This window comes from Rhynchophorus ferrugineus, unplaced genomic scaffold (assembly GCF_030347505.1).
Source record: "Rhynchophorus ferrugineus isolate W39M unplaced genomic scaffold, kcgeb_rfMv2 rfM10, whole genome shotgun sequence".
In the NCBI taxonomy this organism is placed as follows: Eukaryota; Metazoa; Arthropoda; class Insecta; order Coleoptera; family Curculionidae; genus Rhynchophorus; species Rhynchophorus ferrugineus.
This window is the reverse complement of record NW_027472589.1, coordinates 18,335,055-18,353,325: the sequence shown is the minus strand read 5'-3', so window position 1 is coordinate 18,353,325 and position 18,271 is coordinate 18,335,055. Positions and strand designations below refer to the sequence as shown.

At 32.9% G+C, this 18,271-nt stretch overlaps 1 protein-coding gene across 3 annotated transcripts; it reads left to right on the top strand.

Annotated features, from left to right (window-relative positions):
- Positions 1-4,296: 4,296 nt before the first annotated feature.
- PICK1 (protein interacting with PRKCA 1) lies at positions 4,297-17,466 on the top strand. 3 transcript variants are annotated; one of them, XM_076416096.1, is made up of 8 exons: positions 4,329-4,346; positions 4,403-4,447; positions 10,952-11,192; positions 13,080-13,219; positions 13,275-13,377; positions 15,398-15,756; positions 16,768-17,020; positions 17,075-17,466. In XM_076416096.1, the coding sequence occupies exons 2-8, from the start codon at positions 4,404-4,406 to the stop codon at positions 17,375-17,377; spliced, it is 1,443 nt and encodes a 480-aa protein (XP_076272211.1). In that variant the 5' UTR covers positions 4,329-4,346; position 4,403; the 3' UTR covers positions 17,378-17,466. The 3 variants fall into 3 exon arrangements, with proteins under 3 accessions (XP_076272212.1, XP_076272211.1, XP_076272210.1); XM_076416097.1 differs by lacking the exon at positions 4,403-4,447 and having other exon boundaries at positions 4,297-4,346; XM_076416095.1 differs by lacking the exons at positions 4,329-4,346; positions 4,403-4,447 and adding an exon at positions 10,740-10,895.
- Positions 17,467-18,271: the final 805 nt, after the last annotated feature.

The following is an 18,271-nucleotide window of genomic DNA, read 5'->3' as shown; positions in this document are numbered from 1 at the left end:
TGACTGATAAACCAATCTCTTTGATTTTAGGTCAAGTTGAGAGTATATTCCGACTAACTAGTACAGTTGCTTGGCTTTGAGTCTAATCTGCTCTGCTTTTTGTCTAAGATGATGTTTCCAGTTTAACCTACCATCGAGACATATTATAAATTCCAAACGCGGTCAAAAGCTTGTGAAACGTCCAGGAATAGTGCAGAGTAATTTTTTTTTTCGTCGAATACCTTTTCAAAAACCTCTGTGCACTTGATCGACTTTCGAGTGGTGATTTCGAAATCCAAACTGGAAATCTGGTATTTCTATGAATGATTTGATACGTTTTAACAGCAGTTTCTCATATAATTTTGATATCGCCGGTAGCAACGAAATATGCTGTAAGAACCAACTTGTTCTGCCAGTTTGTCATGTTTTTAAGCATAATTATTCAAGTAACCTTAAAATATTAATACAATAAAATATTATTATATATAAGGTATTAAATACGTATGTTTTTTAATAACCTAGGTGAGGTATCATCAATTCCAGGAACCTTTATAGGATTGACGTTATTGCCAATTTCTGATGAAATCGTAATGTATAATTATATTATTCTAATAGTGACATATATTTGTAAACCATCACACAACCAAACCCAAAAAAAAACACATTCAATCCACGCATAAACAACATAACCAACCTCACTGTTAATAAAAATCCTAATTCTATTTATAAGATTGAAATATACGAATGGACAATTCTAATGGTAATTCTAAACGTTGTTTCTCGACCGCCACGCGATTAAAACAATCGAAAACGAACCAATCCGCAAAGAAACCGCCGAAGTGAGACGAACATTAATTATTTTCCGGGACTTTTGTTCTTGAAAATTGCTTTTTTAATGGTTTCTTTTGAGCTTTCGCGAACACATCTCTCGAGTATGATGCGACATCATCCGGCATGCACACAGGTTCGTTGTTTTAAGGTTTTTTTAGTTAATAAATATCATTTTTGTCAGTTATCGTGTAGATTACTATTAACTAAAATCCGCCTGTAAAGAAACAACATCCAATATTATTTTAAACCATTTCTTGGGTATTTAAATTTTAATTCTAAAAATGAAATTATTAAATATTTTACTGTCCATTTTTAACTAGATATTTATTAAAAGTTTAAAAGACCACATAAAAAATAATAATCCAAAAAGTTACAGGCGGTTGAAGTGGGGGTTTCAAAAAAATATAATAGATTCAAGTGATAAAAAATATTGGTCCGCTGCATTTTTCGATATATCTCAAGCCTTACATAAAATGTGGCACATTGGACTACAAGTTAAGTTGAAAAAGCTTTTGCCTCATACGCACTTTCAACTACTGAAATCATATCTCACAAACAGACATTTCATTATAAAACAGGATAAAGAATACACTGACCTACATCCAAAATATTCAGGTATTCCACAGGGTAGTGTTCTTGGTCCATTGTTATATCTATTATATAGAGCTGTCCTACCAACCTCAAGAAACACTACTGTTGCAACATATGCTGAAAATACAGCGGTCTAATCATCACATGAAGATCCAATATCAGCCAGAAGAAACCCCCAACTTCATCTAAATAAAGTCGAATTGTGGTTGAAAACATGGCATATTAAAGCAAATGAGACAAAATCTACTCATGTCACTTTTGTTCCTGAAAATTGTTTTTTTATTGGTTTCTTTTGAGCTTTCGCGAACACATCTCTCGAGTATGATGCGACATCATCCGGCATGCACACAGGTTCGTTGTTTTAAGGTTTTTTTAGTTAATAAATATCATTTTTGTCAGTTACCATGTAGATTATTATTAACTAAAATCCGCCTGTAAGGAAACAACATCCAATATTATTTTAAACCATTTATTGGGTATTAAAATTTTAATTCTAAAAATGAAAATATTAAATATTTTACTGTCCATTTTTAACTAGATATTTATTAAAGTTTAAAGACGATATAAAAAATAATAATCCAAAAAGTTACAGGCTGTTGAAGAGGGGGTTTCAAAAAAATATAATAGATTCAAGTGATAAAAAATATTGGTCCGCTGCATTTCTCGATATATCTCAAGCCTTACACAAAGTGTGGCACATTGGACTACAAGTTAAGTTGAAAAAGCTTTTGCCTCATACGCACTTTCAACTACTGAAATCATACCTCACAAACAGACATTCTATTATAAAACAGGATAAAGAATACACTGACCTATACCCAAAATATTCAGGTATTCCACAGGGTAGTGCTCTTTGTCCATTGTTATATCTATTATATAGAGCTGTCCTACCGACCTCAAGAAACACTACGGTTGCAACATATGCTGACGATACAGCGGTCTTATCATCACACGATGATCCAATATCAGCCAGAAGAAACCTCCAACTTCATCTAAACAAAGTCGAATTGTGGTTGAAAACATGGCGTATCAAAGCAAACGAGACAAAATCTACTCATGCCACTTTTGTTCCTAAAAATTGCTTTTTTAATGGTTTCTTTTGAGCTTTTGCGAACACATCTCTCGAGTATGATGCGACATCATCCCGCATGCACACCAGTTCGTTGCTTTAAGGCTTTTTTATTTAATAAATATCATTTTTGTCAGTTATCATGTAGATTACTATTAACTAAAATCCGCCCGTAAAGAAACAACATCCAATATTATTTTAAACCATTTCTTGGGTATTTTAAATTTAATTCTAAAAATGAATATATTAAATATTTTACTATCCATTTTTAACTGGATATTTATTAAAGTTTAAAAGACCACATAAAAAATAATAATCCAAAAAGTTACAGGGTGTTGAAGTGCGGGTTTCAAAAAAATGGTACAGTCTTTGAAAACAAACAAAAAGACAATTCTTGATATAAAGAGCTTGTTGACTCGTTAAGGTGAGACAAATATTTTGTAAATAAAATACCAATTATTTTCTCCCTTCTTTGCGTAAAATAATGCATCAAGACGACTTTGTTTATTTAAATTAATAATATAAAAATATATACAATTAAATATATTAAATTTATACGTAATAGTGAAAGAATTATGAATTAGATTGAAATGACTTATTACTCGTAAATCGTCTGTCTGGTTTAAGATAATACTGATGATGACCCAACTGATGATTATATACATGACATATAAGAATTCTACTGGTCCTGATTATTGACTTACATTCTTGATAATTGTACTTTCTTCTTAATTCTTATTAAATCTTGACAGACGACAGATCGAACCGAATCGAATCTTGACAGACGACGAATCTTGACAGCAAAAGTCAGAAAGGTGTGTGGGCTGCGCATTCATTCGAAACCAACTTGACAAATTTCCAAAGTAGGCGTTGTTGTTTACAGGCGAGAGTTATGGTTAAAAGGTATTTTTAGGTTAATTTTATTTTGACAAAAGTTTGTTGAGGTAAAATAATTATTTACTATTTTATAGAGAAAATTAGAAACAGCTAATAAGAAAACAATGTATGTTACAACATTCAGAAAAATTTTAAATAAAATGTCAAAATAAAACATAATATAAAGGTAAATCAAACTAAAATAGTTATAAAAGTTACTTGAGAATAATTATAAAATACTATATAGTAGAGTATGTAAGAATTGTGTGTCTAGATCTGTCAGTAGCTCTCTAGAGTAGACGATAAAGAATACTCTGTGTAAGATGTGCATTTTGTATATATTCTTGAGGAAAGAACGGACACTAATTCTTTTATCCAAGAGGTAGCAGGTGCTTTAGGAGAAAATGATGGAATTGATAATCAAAATAAGGAAGAAATTAAAAGAATATTACAAGAAAAGTATACTCTTGTCATAGTGGAAGAAGCAAATGAGGACAAAGATCTTGGTAATAGAATGTAATATATAGAGAACATTCTGATTTGGCTCCAACAAGACCACCTCGGAAGTGCACTCTTTCGAATAAAACAATAGTTTTGAAAATCGACCCACAATTAACGGAGAAATCGGCGAACATACATTAAAAAAAAAAAATATATATATATATATATATATATATATATATATATATATATATATATATATATATATATATATATATATATATATATATATGTTTTCTGTTGTATATGTATGTTGTAATATTACAGAAACAATTCTTCTGCCATAAAATAACGATACCCAAAGTTAAAATATATATCAATGACCTAATAATAATCTAATAATCATCCACTGTAAAATCCAGGAGGCCAGAGAACGAAAAGGGGCATGAGCGGCGACGCGATCAGCTGCCGCCCAAATGTCACCGTCTGTCAGCCGGCAACAGCGCGCAGCGTAAAAACACGGCGGCGGCTCTCTACGAAGGGAATACAAGAAAACTAAGTATAAACCCACTTTTACCCATTAAATTAGATGGTAAACTAGCCAGATTTTGCTAGCATGCTGGACCTAGAGTACGATTACTTTTTAGAAGAAGACAAAATGTGAGTAGGTCCTTACTGTAGCCGTATGCCACCGCTTATCGATTTTTTTGTTTATCCGCTTGTCCTGTGCATGTAGACGTTCTCGATTTGATAGATAACTAAATATCGCAGGTAATCTTTGTTTTCACAGTGAAATTGTCGCATATGCAAATGTAACAGTACATGTCTCCTGTATTACGTTAAATCGTATGAATGTATGCCTAGAAAAGATAGACGTAGAACTGAATCTCCCAGGTATGAAATTGTAACCAAGTTTCGTTCGTCTAAACCACCAGAGGGCGTGCCAGGTTTATTTACACACGATCATGGGAAAATTAAAAAATAGATTTTAATAAATTATTTTATTTAAATACTAGTTAACATTTCTATAAAACATTTTCAATATACATAAAGAAACAATATCTAATCTGACAACTGATAACTTGTATTCTAATTGTATATTGTTATTGTCTCAGATATTATAAAGTAAAAAACTATAAATTAAAAAGTCATTTGTTCAAAATTGCTGCTTAAAAATACGATATTTGAATGTACTGAAGAGAGTAATTACATGTTACAATTTTCATTATGAAACCTCCTTTTCTTTTGATATATTTTCAAGTGTACTTATTTGGACACCATTCGTATTATATGTCACCATGTAAGATTTTTCTTTTTGCTCTTTGCAATCCTAATTATTTTTTTCATCCACCAGAACAAGCATTTTCCGACATAATGTCTGAATGAAAATTTACTTACTTTACCTTAAGGTACTTACTTTAATTGAATACTACTTTTTGCCCTTTGTAATCCTATTTATTTTTTCATTACCACAACAAGGAACATTCCTCGGGATGTTTTGGTGTCAATATTTTTTGTAACACAAAAGACGGCCAATATGTTGACTCACCAATAGAGATATGCTGTAGATTTTGTGCCTTCATTACATGTTTTGCATTTTAGCCTCCTCCGTATTAAGGAAACCGTGTTATTGTTCTGCCTTCTTTTTTTGTTTAGGTAAGCAATAGATAGCACTCATTGTTAATGGCCCGTGTAATTCTTCAGTGGTTTACTGGTACTGGTGGCTTGTAAATAGTCCTCGCTGAATTTCTCTCTTTCATGGTGTTTTATGTTCTCACGGATAATTATAAATGTTCGAATACCATCATAATATCAATATATTGTTCGTGTAAGAACATTTTAAGCTCCCTGGCATGTTGCTGGAGTCCATTAGCATTCCAGGCGGCTTTTTTGTAATTGCTGCAATGGCTATCGTCATTAGGCTAGTTTGCTAACAACGACAGTGAGTAAATTCAGCATTGTACTGATTTGCTCCATAAGTTTACACATCATTTCATCTAATATATTAATAGTACTTACAGGTTCAGTGGTGTCTGCGTATTAGGTTGAACCTAACTGTTGATTACTGAGTGTGTGTGTAATATATGAGAATGTTGGTGTTGATTCATTAGATGAGTTAAATGGTATATATAAAAAGACAATGTCTAATTTGACAACTGATAACTTATTTCCTAATTACACATTGTTATTGTCTCAAATATTATAAAGTAGAAAACTATAAATTAAAAGATAATTTGACCTAAATATACTTAACAGTACGATATTTGTAGTGAATGTACTGAATATGTAATTACAAATTACAATTTTGATTATGAAACCTCCTTTTACGTTTCATACATTTTTTATAGGTACTTAATTGGACACTATCCGTATTATATGTAACCATGCAAGATTTTTCTTTTTGCTCTTTGCAATTCTATTTTTTTATCCTCCAGAACAAGCAAAGTCTAATTATTATCTGTCTCATCATATTGCTTTGCTTAGGATATTGTCACCAATTTCTGACTGAGATATTATCTGAATGAAAATTTACTTACTTTACATTAAGATACTTACTTTAATTGAACACCACTTTTTCGACCTTTATAATCTTTTTTTTTTATTACCAGAACAAGGAACAAATAATTATTATTTTTCTCGTTATATTGCCTTTCCTCAGGATGTAGTTCAAAATTAATCTTTTGAAAAATGATCACTCTTTGTCAATCCTATTTTTTTATCCTCCAGAACAAGCAAAGTCTAATTATTATCTGTCTCATTATATTGCTTTGCTTAGGATATTGTCACCAATTTCTGACTGAGATATTATCTGAATGAAAATTTACTTACTTTACATTAAGATTCTTACTTTAATTGAACACTACTTTTTCGACCTTTATAATCTTATTTATTTTTTCATTACCAGGACAAGGAACAACTAATTATTATTTTTCTCGTTATATTGCCTTTCCTCAGGATGTAGTCCAAAATTAATATTTTTAAAAATGATCACTCTTTGTCAATCCTATTTTTTTTTTATCCACCAGACGAGCAAGGTCTAATTATTATCTGTCTCATTATATTGCTTTGCTTAGGATATTGTCACCAATTTCTGATTGAGATACTATCTGAATGAAAATTTACTTACTTTACATTAAGATTCTTACTTTAATTGAACATTACTTTTTCGACCTTTATAATCTTATTTATTTTTTCATTACCAGAACAAGGAACAACTAATTATTATTTTTCTCGTTATATTGCCTTTCCTCAGGATGTAGTTCAAAATTAATCTTTTTAAAAATGATCACTCTTTGTCAATCCTATTTTTTTATCCACCAGACGAGCAAGTTTTAATTATTATCTGTCTCATTATATTGCTTTGCTTAGGATATTGTCACCAATTTCTGACTGAGATACTATCTGAATGAAAATTTACTTACTTTACATTAAGATTCCTACTTTAATTGAACACTACTTTTTCGACCTTTATAATCTTATTTATTTTTTCATTACCAGAACAAGGAACAACTAATTATTATTTTTCTCGTTATATTGCCTTTCCTCAGGATGTAGTTCAAAATTAATCTTTTTAAAAATGATCACTCTTTGTCAATCCTATTTTTTTTATCCACCAGACGAGCAAGTTTTAATTATTATCTGTCTCATTATATTGCTTTGCTTAGGATATTGTCACCAATTTCTGACTGAGATACTATCTGAATGAAAATTTATTTACTTTACATTAAGATTCCTACTTTAATTGAACACTACTTTTTCGACCTTTATAATCTTATTTATTTTTTCATTACCAGAACAAGGAACAACTAATTATTATTTTTCTCGTTATATTGCCTTTCCTCAGAATGTAGTTCAAAATTAATCTTTTTAAAAATGATCACTCTTTGTCAATCCTATTTTTTTATCCACCAGACGAGCAAGTTTTAATTATTATCTGTCTCATTATATTGCTTTGCTTAGGATATTGTCACCAATTTCTGACTGAGATACTATCTGAATGAAAATTTACTTACTTTACATTAAGATTCCTACTTTAATTGAACACTACTTTTTCGACCTTTATAATCTTATTTATTTTTTCATTACTAGAACAAGGAACAACTAATTATTATTTTTCTCATTATATTGCCTTTCCTCAGGATGTAGTTCAAAATTAATCTTTTTAAAAATGATCACTCTTTGTCAATCCTATTTTTTTTATCCACCAGACGAGCAAGGTCTAATTATTATCTGTCTCATTATATTGCTTTGCTTAGGATACTGTCACCAATTTCTGACTGAGATATTATCTGAATGACTATTTAGTTACTTTACATTAAGATACTTACTTTAATTGAACACTACTTTTTCGACCTTTATAATCTTATTTATTTTTGTATTATCAGAACAAGGAACAACTAATTATTATTTTTCTCGTTATATTGCCTTTCCTCAGAATGTAGTTAAAAATTAATCTTTTTAAAACTGATCACTCTTTGCTTTTTTACCAACAAATAAAAAAGTCTAGTGAGAGCTCGCACATAAATTAATTAAAATAGGTTCCTGACACCATTAAATCACATTTAGATTATATAATATAATAGCCGAGTCATAAAAATATACATAACAACTCTTGCTTGCAATACTACCATATATACATTTCATTCTTAATCTTTTTGGTGTTACTATACTGGCTGGTTCTTATCAGCATGAAGTTGAACGCACGGATTGCAATTCTTTTCAGAAAACGGAAGAGATTAACTTTAACAGAAAAGATTTGTGAATATAAACATATAGTTTATTCAAAGTTATCTTGTACGTACGTCATCTAAATTTGTGACATCAAAACGTCGCAATGTTGGCGCAGTAACTCTGAGTTTTAGTTCAGTTGAGCTTTGATATACAACAAAATTCTAATCCAAATAAAATAATTGAACAAAAATGTTTTCAAATATAGTTTATATTATAGTACATTTAAAAGCTATAGTTAATTAGATAGCCGCAATAGTTTATAAGTTAGAGTTATAACCTGTTATCACTATTGCTTTCAATAATTTTGCATACGTCTTAGAGCCGGACTACTTTGACAACATTGTGTCTCTTTTTAACTAGAATAAAATGAGAAAGAATATATTATACGATTCTGAAACGAATTTACAAATAGCGCAAGGCATTAAATTAAACATTTTTATGACGTAGTTACGAAAAAAATGTGAATAGACTTGTTACTAGTTTTTAACATTATGTCTTTGCCATCCTATCCCTAGCCTTGAAAGTGATGTACCCAATTTATGCTTATATGTAAATATTTGATTTTATGCTTTGTTTATAATGTAATTGCAACAAAAAACAATATACAGTAATATAGTAGACTTTGGGAAAATTAGATCAATATTATTTACTAATAAAAAGAAGTAAAAAGTATTAGGATATTATTAGGTCTTTTTTATTGACTTTTTCTAAAGTAAGATAATCTAAGTATCTCGATATTTGTTCAAGTCTTTTAAATGCTAAAACTTCATTCATTGAGGTTTCAATGAATAATAATTTAAAAATATTCCTAATTAACGATAAACAAAATTATTATTTTGTTTAAAAATGTGATAAAAAGAGTGATAGAGAAAATACGTTAAAAATATCTGGTAGACATTTTTCCATTCCTTTTTACAATGAAATAAAATATATAAAATATAAAAATAATTTTACATAATTCAAAATGAAACTGATGATAGTAAGGGGAAGAAATACTTAAGGAAGAGGGAATAATAAACCAATTATATTATGACATTGTTACTTTCCAAATATTAAAATAATATGAAATATATTAGTAAGTAGTAATGCAACAAAATTATTTAATAGTTAGTTTTTAACTATTACAGATTACAGTAAGGATATTACAGTAAGACACGATGTGTTCTCTTAGATATTTTTTTATATTTTTAGTCTCATTTTACCAGCAAGGGTTTATCTGGACTGGACCTACTGTTTAACGTGGGCTCCGAACCACGGTCTCGGCATTAAGCCTACTGACTGCCAAGTGACCAACTTAGAAATCATCCCAGAAGTCATCATTTTCTTTGTCGAATTTTACACTCTTGCCTAGGACAATCACAAACATAATTACAACCACGCTCCAGCAGGAGTCGAACCCGCGACTATCGCAACAGTAGGGACTTTACCACTGCGCCAACTAAACCGGCTCAAAATTATTTAAAATAAACTGAAACGGCTATATGGCATGCAGATCCAAGCAATTATCTCCATCTTTTTCTCTCTCAAAGAAGGAATTCCTACATCTCCATGTATTATTACGATTGGAGAGACTGTCAAAGTGTGAATTTGGCTTGAAATATTAATTACGATTTTCAGTCGATGACTTTTTTTGACTGTTTTCACTCGATAGTTCCCAACGCTAAATTAATTTATCGAAGTAGATTTTAATGAAAAACATTATTAAAATTACAAAACCTTTTAATTATTATAAGATTTTTAATACTTAATTTAAAAAACTTAGTGATTTTTAATATTTAATTTCAAATATGTATTTAAAATATGCCTATTTTTAAAATGTTTAGAGAATATCTATTTTTTTTTTTGACCGATATATCTATCATTTTATTTCATTTATTTCATTTCTTAAAAACATTGATATATCTTTGGTAAAACATCGATATTTTTCCTAGTTGTTGCTAAAAGATTTCGATATTTTTTCTCTGATATATCGATACTTTTATTGGTGGCCAATCTTCGACCCTCTAGTGGCTTAAACGCAGATTAAGAACATGGTTACGGGCATACCTACTTAAGTTCCCATTCCATATTTCTATTGTGTGTGAATGTATGCCGATTTATGTACAAACGCCGACAAAAATATGTAAATATTCCTCAAAAGAGTTCTAACGGCCCGCATCGCCGTCGATGTAAATTAATTTTAAACCGGCGAAAGAATTATCGGGAATATTTATGTACGTTTGTGGGCGAGAGATAATGTTATATATTTATTCGCCTGCCTTGCCCGTATTTGTTAGTACGTGCTCGATTTTGTTCCGAACATGGCATTTCCGTATTATTACTATCAATCCGTGCCCGTTTACACGGGCTACATTCCTATCCGTTACGAAGACAAAATGTAAATAGTTGGTTGGTATCGTGTCGAAACTGACCGCAACGGAGATGTGTTTCTAGGGGGATGACCGTGACGTCGGGCAGCGTCACCATCAGGAAGGACGAGAACAATCTCATAGGAATCAGCATCGGTGGTGGTGCGCCCCACTGTCCCTGTCTCTACATCGTTCAAATCTTCGACAATACCGCCGCCAGCAGAGAGGGGACCCTGCAGTCTGGCGATGAGCTGGTGTCGGTTAATGGACAGTCCGTAAAGGGAAAAACGAAAGTGGAGGTAGCTAAAATGATCCAAGCCACCAAAGTGAGTTTTTAATCAATTTTAATTTAGAATATATATACAGCGCATTCGCCATTTTTTCATAATTGACAACTTCACCATGTTATGTACACGGGCATTCACCATTTTATAATTGTAAATTATATTTTGTAGGCAATACATTCACCAATTGAAGATGTAATAGAAACGAAAATTACGTCATTATGTGGAATTCTTTAGACGAATAAAACCAACATACCAGGTATACCGGGAACAATAAGTTGCGGTTTTTGTATATACACCTTCTTACCATCCAGGCAATTTATGAATAGTATCCCAAAATAAAACTGTTCTTTGAGCAAAACCATTCATCGAGTTAAAAAATTGATTTCTGTGAGAGTGATTTCTGTTAAACCGCAAACCTGAAAATGGTATTTCTATAGATCGTTTAGTACGTTTTAACAGCAGTTTCTCAAATAATTTTCAAATCGCATATAGCAGCAAAATTGGCCTGTAAGATCCGACATGTTCTGCCGGTTTGAAAGGTTTTTAACCAACAAAATGGTTCCAAAAGGCGATTGTAGTAGCATCTAAACATTGGACGTTGCGAAATATGTCTGCAATGTTGCGTCTAAGGTTAAGAGGTCAATTGAAAAGTCTCCAGCCTACCATAGTAAAACACATTTTTTTGGCAAAATTAGTTTTTTTTATTCAACATAATTCCCTTCAAGGGTGATACACTGATTATAGCGACCCTCCAACTTTTCGATACCATTTTTGTAGTACGATTTGTCCTTTGCTTCAAAATAGACCTCAGTTTCGGCGATCACCTCTTCATTCGATGAAAATTTCTTCGCAGCGAGCATTCTTCTGAGATCTGAGAATAGGAAATAGTCGCTGTGAGCCAGATCTGGAGAATACGGTGGATGAGGAAGCAATTCCAAAATACAGACGCCATAACCTTGTCAGCCGACTGTTGCGTTTTCCCACGCTTTGGAGCAGGTTCATCGTGTACAGTCCACTTGGATGACTGTCGATTGGATTTCGGAGTGAAATGATGGAGCCATGTTTCATCCGTTGCCACATATCGACGCAAAAACTCGGGTTTATTACGCTTAATCATCTTCAAACACTGCTCCGAATCATCAACTCATTGTTTTTGGTCAAAAGTGACCTTGCGCGGCACCCACTTTGCACATAGCTTTCTCATACCCAAATATTTGTGAATGATATGATGTACACGTTCATTTGATATCTTTAGAGTGTCTGCTATTTGATTCAATTTCAATTTACGGTCATTCAAAATCATTTTGTGGATTTTTTAAATATTTTCGTCGGTAACAACCTCTTTTTGGCGTCCACTGCGTTCACCGCTTATTTCACCACGTCTAAACTTAGCATACTAATCGTTGATGGTTGATTTTCCGGGGCAGTGTCCGTAAACTTGGCATCAAGCCAAGTTTTTGTCCTTTAAAAAGCAATATGTTACCAATAAGCGAAGTTCCTTTTCATCCATTTTTTTTCGCAATAACAAAAGTTGCTTCACTCAGAATACTATAATTCACAAACTAATGATCCGACAGCTATCAAATTTATACACGCATCTTCTGAGGGTTAGGGCTAACTAAAAAACATATGGATTTAATTCAAGTAGCGCCATCTATGTGTCAGGCCGGGAACTTTTCAAATGACCTGTTACTATTACATATAATAGTGTATATGTTGCGTTATTAACTCTGTGAATATAGATATCTAAGAGTATATACATTATTATAATAGACACCAACAAGTCTGATGGTTATTCGGTCTCACAATAAAGCGATTTGCTTGTCCCAGGTTGAGTCATCAGGTTTTATCATCAGGTTTCCACGCTGTGATACTGGAATGGATAACGTCTAGATATATTTTAACCAAATACGACATTATTTTCAGGAGGAAGTAGTCATAAACTACAACAAGCTACACGCCGACCCTCAGCAAGGCAAGAGTCTCGACATAGTGCTGAAGAAGATGAAACACCGCCTGGTGGAGAACATGAGCTCATCAACCGCGGACGCCCTGGGTCTCTCTCGGTTCGTTCCTCCACTATAACTTTTTATTATTTATATTTGAAATGTGTTTCAACAGAGCGATTCTGTGCAATGACACCCTGGTGAAAAAAATGCAAGAACTCCAAGACACCGAGCTGATGTATCGCGGCCTTGTCGAGCACTGCAAACGAGTCTTACATGTAAGACTTTTTTATTAATTACATCTTACATTAGATATGCTTAGTACAAACAATTAATATGTTACTACTATCCTGTTGTTTAACTTGTTTTAATACACAAGCAAGGCGAGTATGGGATTAAATTAAAAGGAGACTAATCTACTTAAGCTAAAGTTAAGAATACACTTATACACTAAACAAGTTCGTGTGATTTAATTCGCTTCAATCATCTGATTTGCTTCGTGTTGTCCAGTATTGCTTCCATGTAGCTTCAATTTAGCAACCTTATTGTATGTTTTAAGGTGAAATCCTGAATCGCCTCGTATATCCATTTGATTTCGAGGTCATCGTGCATCATTTCGTTGGTTACGTAAAAAATACGTCTTAGAGCAACCCCATATTTGCACTTCATAGATCCAAATTGTCTTTATGATTGATTGATAAACTAGTCTCTTTGATTTTAGGTCAAGATGAGAGTATCTTCCGACTAGCCGGTACAGTCGCTTGACTTTGAGTCTAATCTGCTCTGCTTTTTGTCTAACATGATGTTTCCGATTTAACCTACCTTCAAGATGTATGCCAAGGTATTTGGCTGATTCTGCTAGAGGAATCGGGCATCCGCCAAGTGATATAATTAGATTTTTGTCTTTTCACCGCAACTCAAACTTCACATGGACAGATTTGGAGCTATTAAGCTGTATTTTCCAGACTCTAATCCATGTTTGGATCTTGTTGACCGCTACTTGTACTTTTTCTACAGCCTTAGATAGAGAAACATCTTTTGCCATGATAACTATGTCGTCGGCAAATGTTCCAAGTACTGTTTCTTTTGTTGTTGGTTATTGATATCAGCAGATACAGAAGTGGTTCTGAAACACTACCCTGTGGAACTTCAGCCGAAATAAGTTTAACTGTTGAGAATGCCCCTTTATGCGAGACTCTAAATTTTTTTTCGAAAAGATATGATTCCAACAGTCGACAGCAATTGGCTCATTTTGTATATTAATCCCAAATGGCATACCCAATCAAGAGCTTGTGAGACGTCCAGGAATATTTCAGGGCATTATTTCTTTTCTTCAAATACTTTTTCAACGACCAGTGTTACTCAATGCACTTGGTCGATTGTCGAGGGATGATTTCGAAATCCAAACTGGAAATCTGGTATTTCTATGAATAGTTTAATACGTTTTGACAGCAGTTTCTCAAATAATTTTAATATCGCAGGTAGCCGCGAAATAAGCCTGTAAGATCCAACTTGTTCTGCAGGTTTGTCAGGTTTTGATTATTCGAGCAACCTTAAGACATTCCCGAACACGTTCCAGTCTCAAATAGGTATTGAATATATATGTCAACATGATTATTGCTTTTCGTGGCAGCTCTTTTAATAACCCGGGTGAAATATCATCGCTTCCCTTTTTAGGATTAAGTTTCTTGTCAATTTCTGTGGCAACTTCCATTAAATAAATCAGAAATCAGCTACATTGGACTGATAAACAGGAGTTATGTCTATTGTAGATTCTATATCATTAGGTTGGAACACTTTAGCTAAATGTTCTGCGAATAATTCAGAAGTTTCATCGTTGCGTCGAACCCATTCATTTCGATCATTTTTAATAGGCGGTATTTTAATAATTGGTCTTTTCAATCCCCGAGTTGCTTTCCATAGCGACTAATCTTTCTCTGCTTCCGGGCTTAATTCACTTTTCTGATTACTAATTCTATTAAATATTGTTTTATCTACAGCATTACTACAGTCTAACTTTTCGCCTATCTTTATCAATTCCCTAAATTCAAAAGGATAATTTACCTCCTATTCTGATTTCTCTCTTGACGTCGGGGTAGCTTCCGTTGTAGCAGACCGAATTTGTTCAATTATATTTCGGGATTGCTGCTCAAGATTCTCTATACTTTTGAGTCTTACATTTAAACTGATTTTTTCCTGTATTAGAAGTCTAAAGTCTAATAGTTAGTAAATTTATTAGTAAGACTAGGCTTCTTAGTTTTAATTTGGTCTTTTGATCACGCGTTGTATCCTCGGTAGGCTCATCTGGAACTGATCCAAACCATGAAAGCCATGGGAGACGTGTTCGCCTCGCTGGCGGTGCGAGAACCACAGCCCAGGGCCAGCGAGGCTTTCAGACTGTTCGGCGAACGTCACAGGGCCATGGAGAAAGCCGGCCACGAAATGATCAAGAAGGTGAAACCGGTACTGTCCGACATGGGAACCTACCTACACAAGGCCATACCGGATACCAGGCTAACGGTGAAGAAATACGCGGACGCAAAATTTGAATATCTGGCGTACTGTTTGAAGGTCAAAGAAATGGACGACGAGGAATGCAGCTATGCTGCTCTACAAGAACCGATATACAGGGTAGAGACCGGAAATTACGAATACAGGTAAGTCACGAAGATAATATAATAGTCAGACAAATAGTCGTTCCACTAAAACAGTCCATACACATAATAGATGACCTTTAAAAAACTGCCAAATGCAGTTATGCGTTGGAAAATGTAACCGAATCCATCTATAAAATTCGATTTGATTTGTGGATATATTGTTGAAAAAGCGACAATAACAAATGCAAAGTGATCCTCTTGTATGACATTGATCAACTACTGAAGCTGAAATGTGAAGTTTTACCGAACCAAGAGTACTCATCAGACATAGCTCCTTCTAATTATCACTTGTTGAGATCCATGCAACATAGCTCGGACTCGATGCACACGAACGGTTGGCACACGATATCAATATGCTAAAAAAATGCGAAAATGGATCGATGATCAGCTGGATCGCTGTTTACTCTATGATCGCTGTTAAACCAATAACGTTCTTTCAAAACAGTATCGTCATGTTTTCAGAAAAAGAGTAAAAGTTGGTGAAAATTTATTAAAAATACTTTGATTATCATATATTATACCAATTGTTCTCAATATCAAATGATCAGAATACATACAATCGCCCTAGAAGGTCTGGACACAATGGATACAGTGTTGCAAATCCGATAGAATAATCTTCCTTAAATCATTTAGCCATTCTATAATACTATATTGAGAAAAAAACATCGAAACTGAGACTGAACCATCCTCCAAGTTTTTTAATTATTTAACAAACCATAAAAACGCATCATTTGTACCTTACTCAATTATGACAGGGAGTTGGTTAATAGGAGTAGAATAACCTTATTGGGAGAGCTTCGACCTTGAAGGTGTAATCTGTAAGAATTGCGAAACGTCGGCTAGTTTTAGTTAAGAAACGTGGCTACAGTCCGGAAGCGACAATTCAATTATCAGCGACAGTAGAGTCTCAAGTCTAAAACACTTTATATTCAAAGATTAAGAACATATTAATAATAACTAATTAAATCTAACTTTTACAAAACCATAAAAAAATAATTCTGATGCTTCTAGATTGATCTTGCGTTGTCGACAGCTGGCCAGAACTCGTTTTGCGAAACTAAGAGCGGACGTTTTGGTTAAAATGGAACTTCTTGATAGTAAACATGTTCAACAATTGGGTGGTCAACTCGTACGAATTGTAAAATCTCTAAGCGACATGCATAACCAGCATTTGGAAGCTTTATCCGGTCAACCGTTGTTTCCTGTAGAAGTCGACCTCTCCAACAGCGCGTTTCAATACAAAAGCACCACTCCTGTAGTACCAGTAAGCGGACTTAAACGCATTGTGGATCCATGAATTCAAATCATTGTTTTTCAGGATTTCGTTGAAGATGACGACGCCGATGTTGAACTAGCCAAAGAAATTAATGAGGACCAAAACTTGTTATTTGACGATGACTTAATCATCGGACACAATCAGAACATCACTGAAAATGAAGATAATTCGAATAAAGCTGATCCCAATCTACTATTACCTGATTTGGCTGGAAATAGTGTTGTCGAGCTCAATTATGACGAGATGGATAATTTAACTCTTCTAAGCAGCTTATGTTTAACAGATAAGCCAACAAAATGTGACCCATTAGTAACTCAAGAAAACCTCTTGCCCAGTTTAGAATAGAAATATTTTAAATTATTGTTATATAAAATACTATAATTATTTAGAGAATAAAATAAATGTATTTTTTACTATATACTTTATACCTATTACACTTTCATTTGATTTCGTCCCTTTCCAAAATTCTCGGAGTTATTGTTATATTTTACATGTCTATTGGTTCTTTTTTAAAACAACAACAAATATATTCAAAAAGTATATTACATCATGTATAAGTTACACAGACAATCTATATAATATCATCAGCATATAAACATAACTGTGAGTCAGAAATAGAAGTATCTTTGAAAGTCTCTTCCAGTCCTTCAAATCTGTCACAAAAATCATTTCTACTACATGCTAATAAACTCTGATCGATTGATAAAGCATCATTTGAAATATCCTGTGTAGCAAAATTGTGTAAAGGCACTGTAGATCTTAATTCTAGCATTAGTTTGATATATATTTTATAGTTGATGTCACAAACTTGGAAGAAATTTACATATACACCAGGTAAATCAGAATCAATATTTAAAAAGCCATAAACTATAATATGTTCACCTTCCTTAGGTACTGTAGTAATAGAAGAAAAGAGCAATTTAACTTCAGCTTGTTTATTATAAACTGTCATGGTGCTGCATAAAACTGAACAATTTAAATCAGTAGAAAGGCTGTGGACACCCATCAAATGAACCCAATTATTAACTGGAAAAGATTTTAAAGTAAATTTTAAAATTTCCTCTATACTATAGAAAACATAATGATTATAAAGGTTTTTTGATTTCGTCCTATCTATCGGCTCAGTTATATCGCTACAAACATAGTTAATGTCACTCTGATTTTTATTCTCACTCAAAGTACATGTTTTTTGACCTAATTGTGCTGTAGGGTAATTTTCTACTGGAAGATCATTTGTTT

Excerpts from the sequence above, each read along its gene's own strand:
- PICK1 (XM_076416095.1), top strand. The coding sequence starts at position 10,819 with ATGGCATTTCCGTATTATTACTATCAATCCGTGCCCGTTTACACGGGC. Across the intron at positions 10,896-10,951 it reads ATCCGTTACGAAGACAAAAT|GGGGATGACCGTGACGTCGG; the intron begins GTAAATAGTTGG and ends ATGTGTTTCTAG. Across the intron at positions 11,193-13,079 it reads AAATGATCCAAGCCACCAAA|GAGGAAGTAGTCATAAACTA; the intron begins GTGAGTTTTTAA and ends CATTATTTTCAG.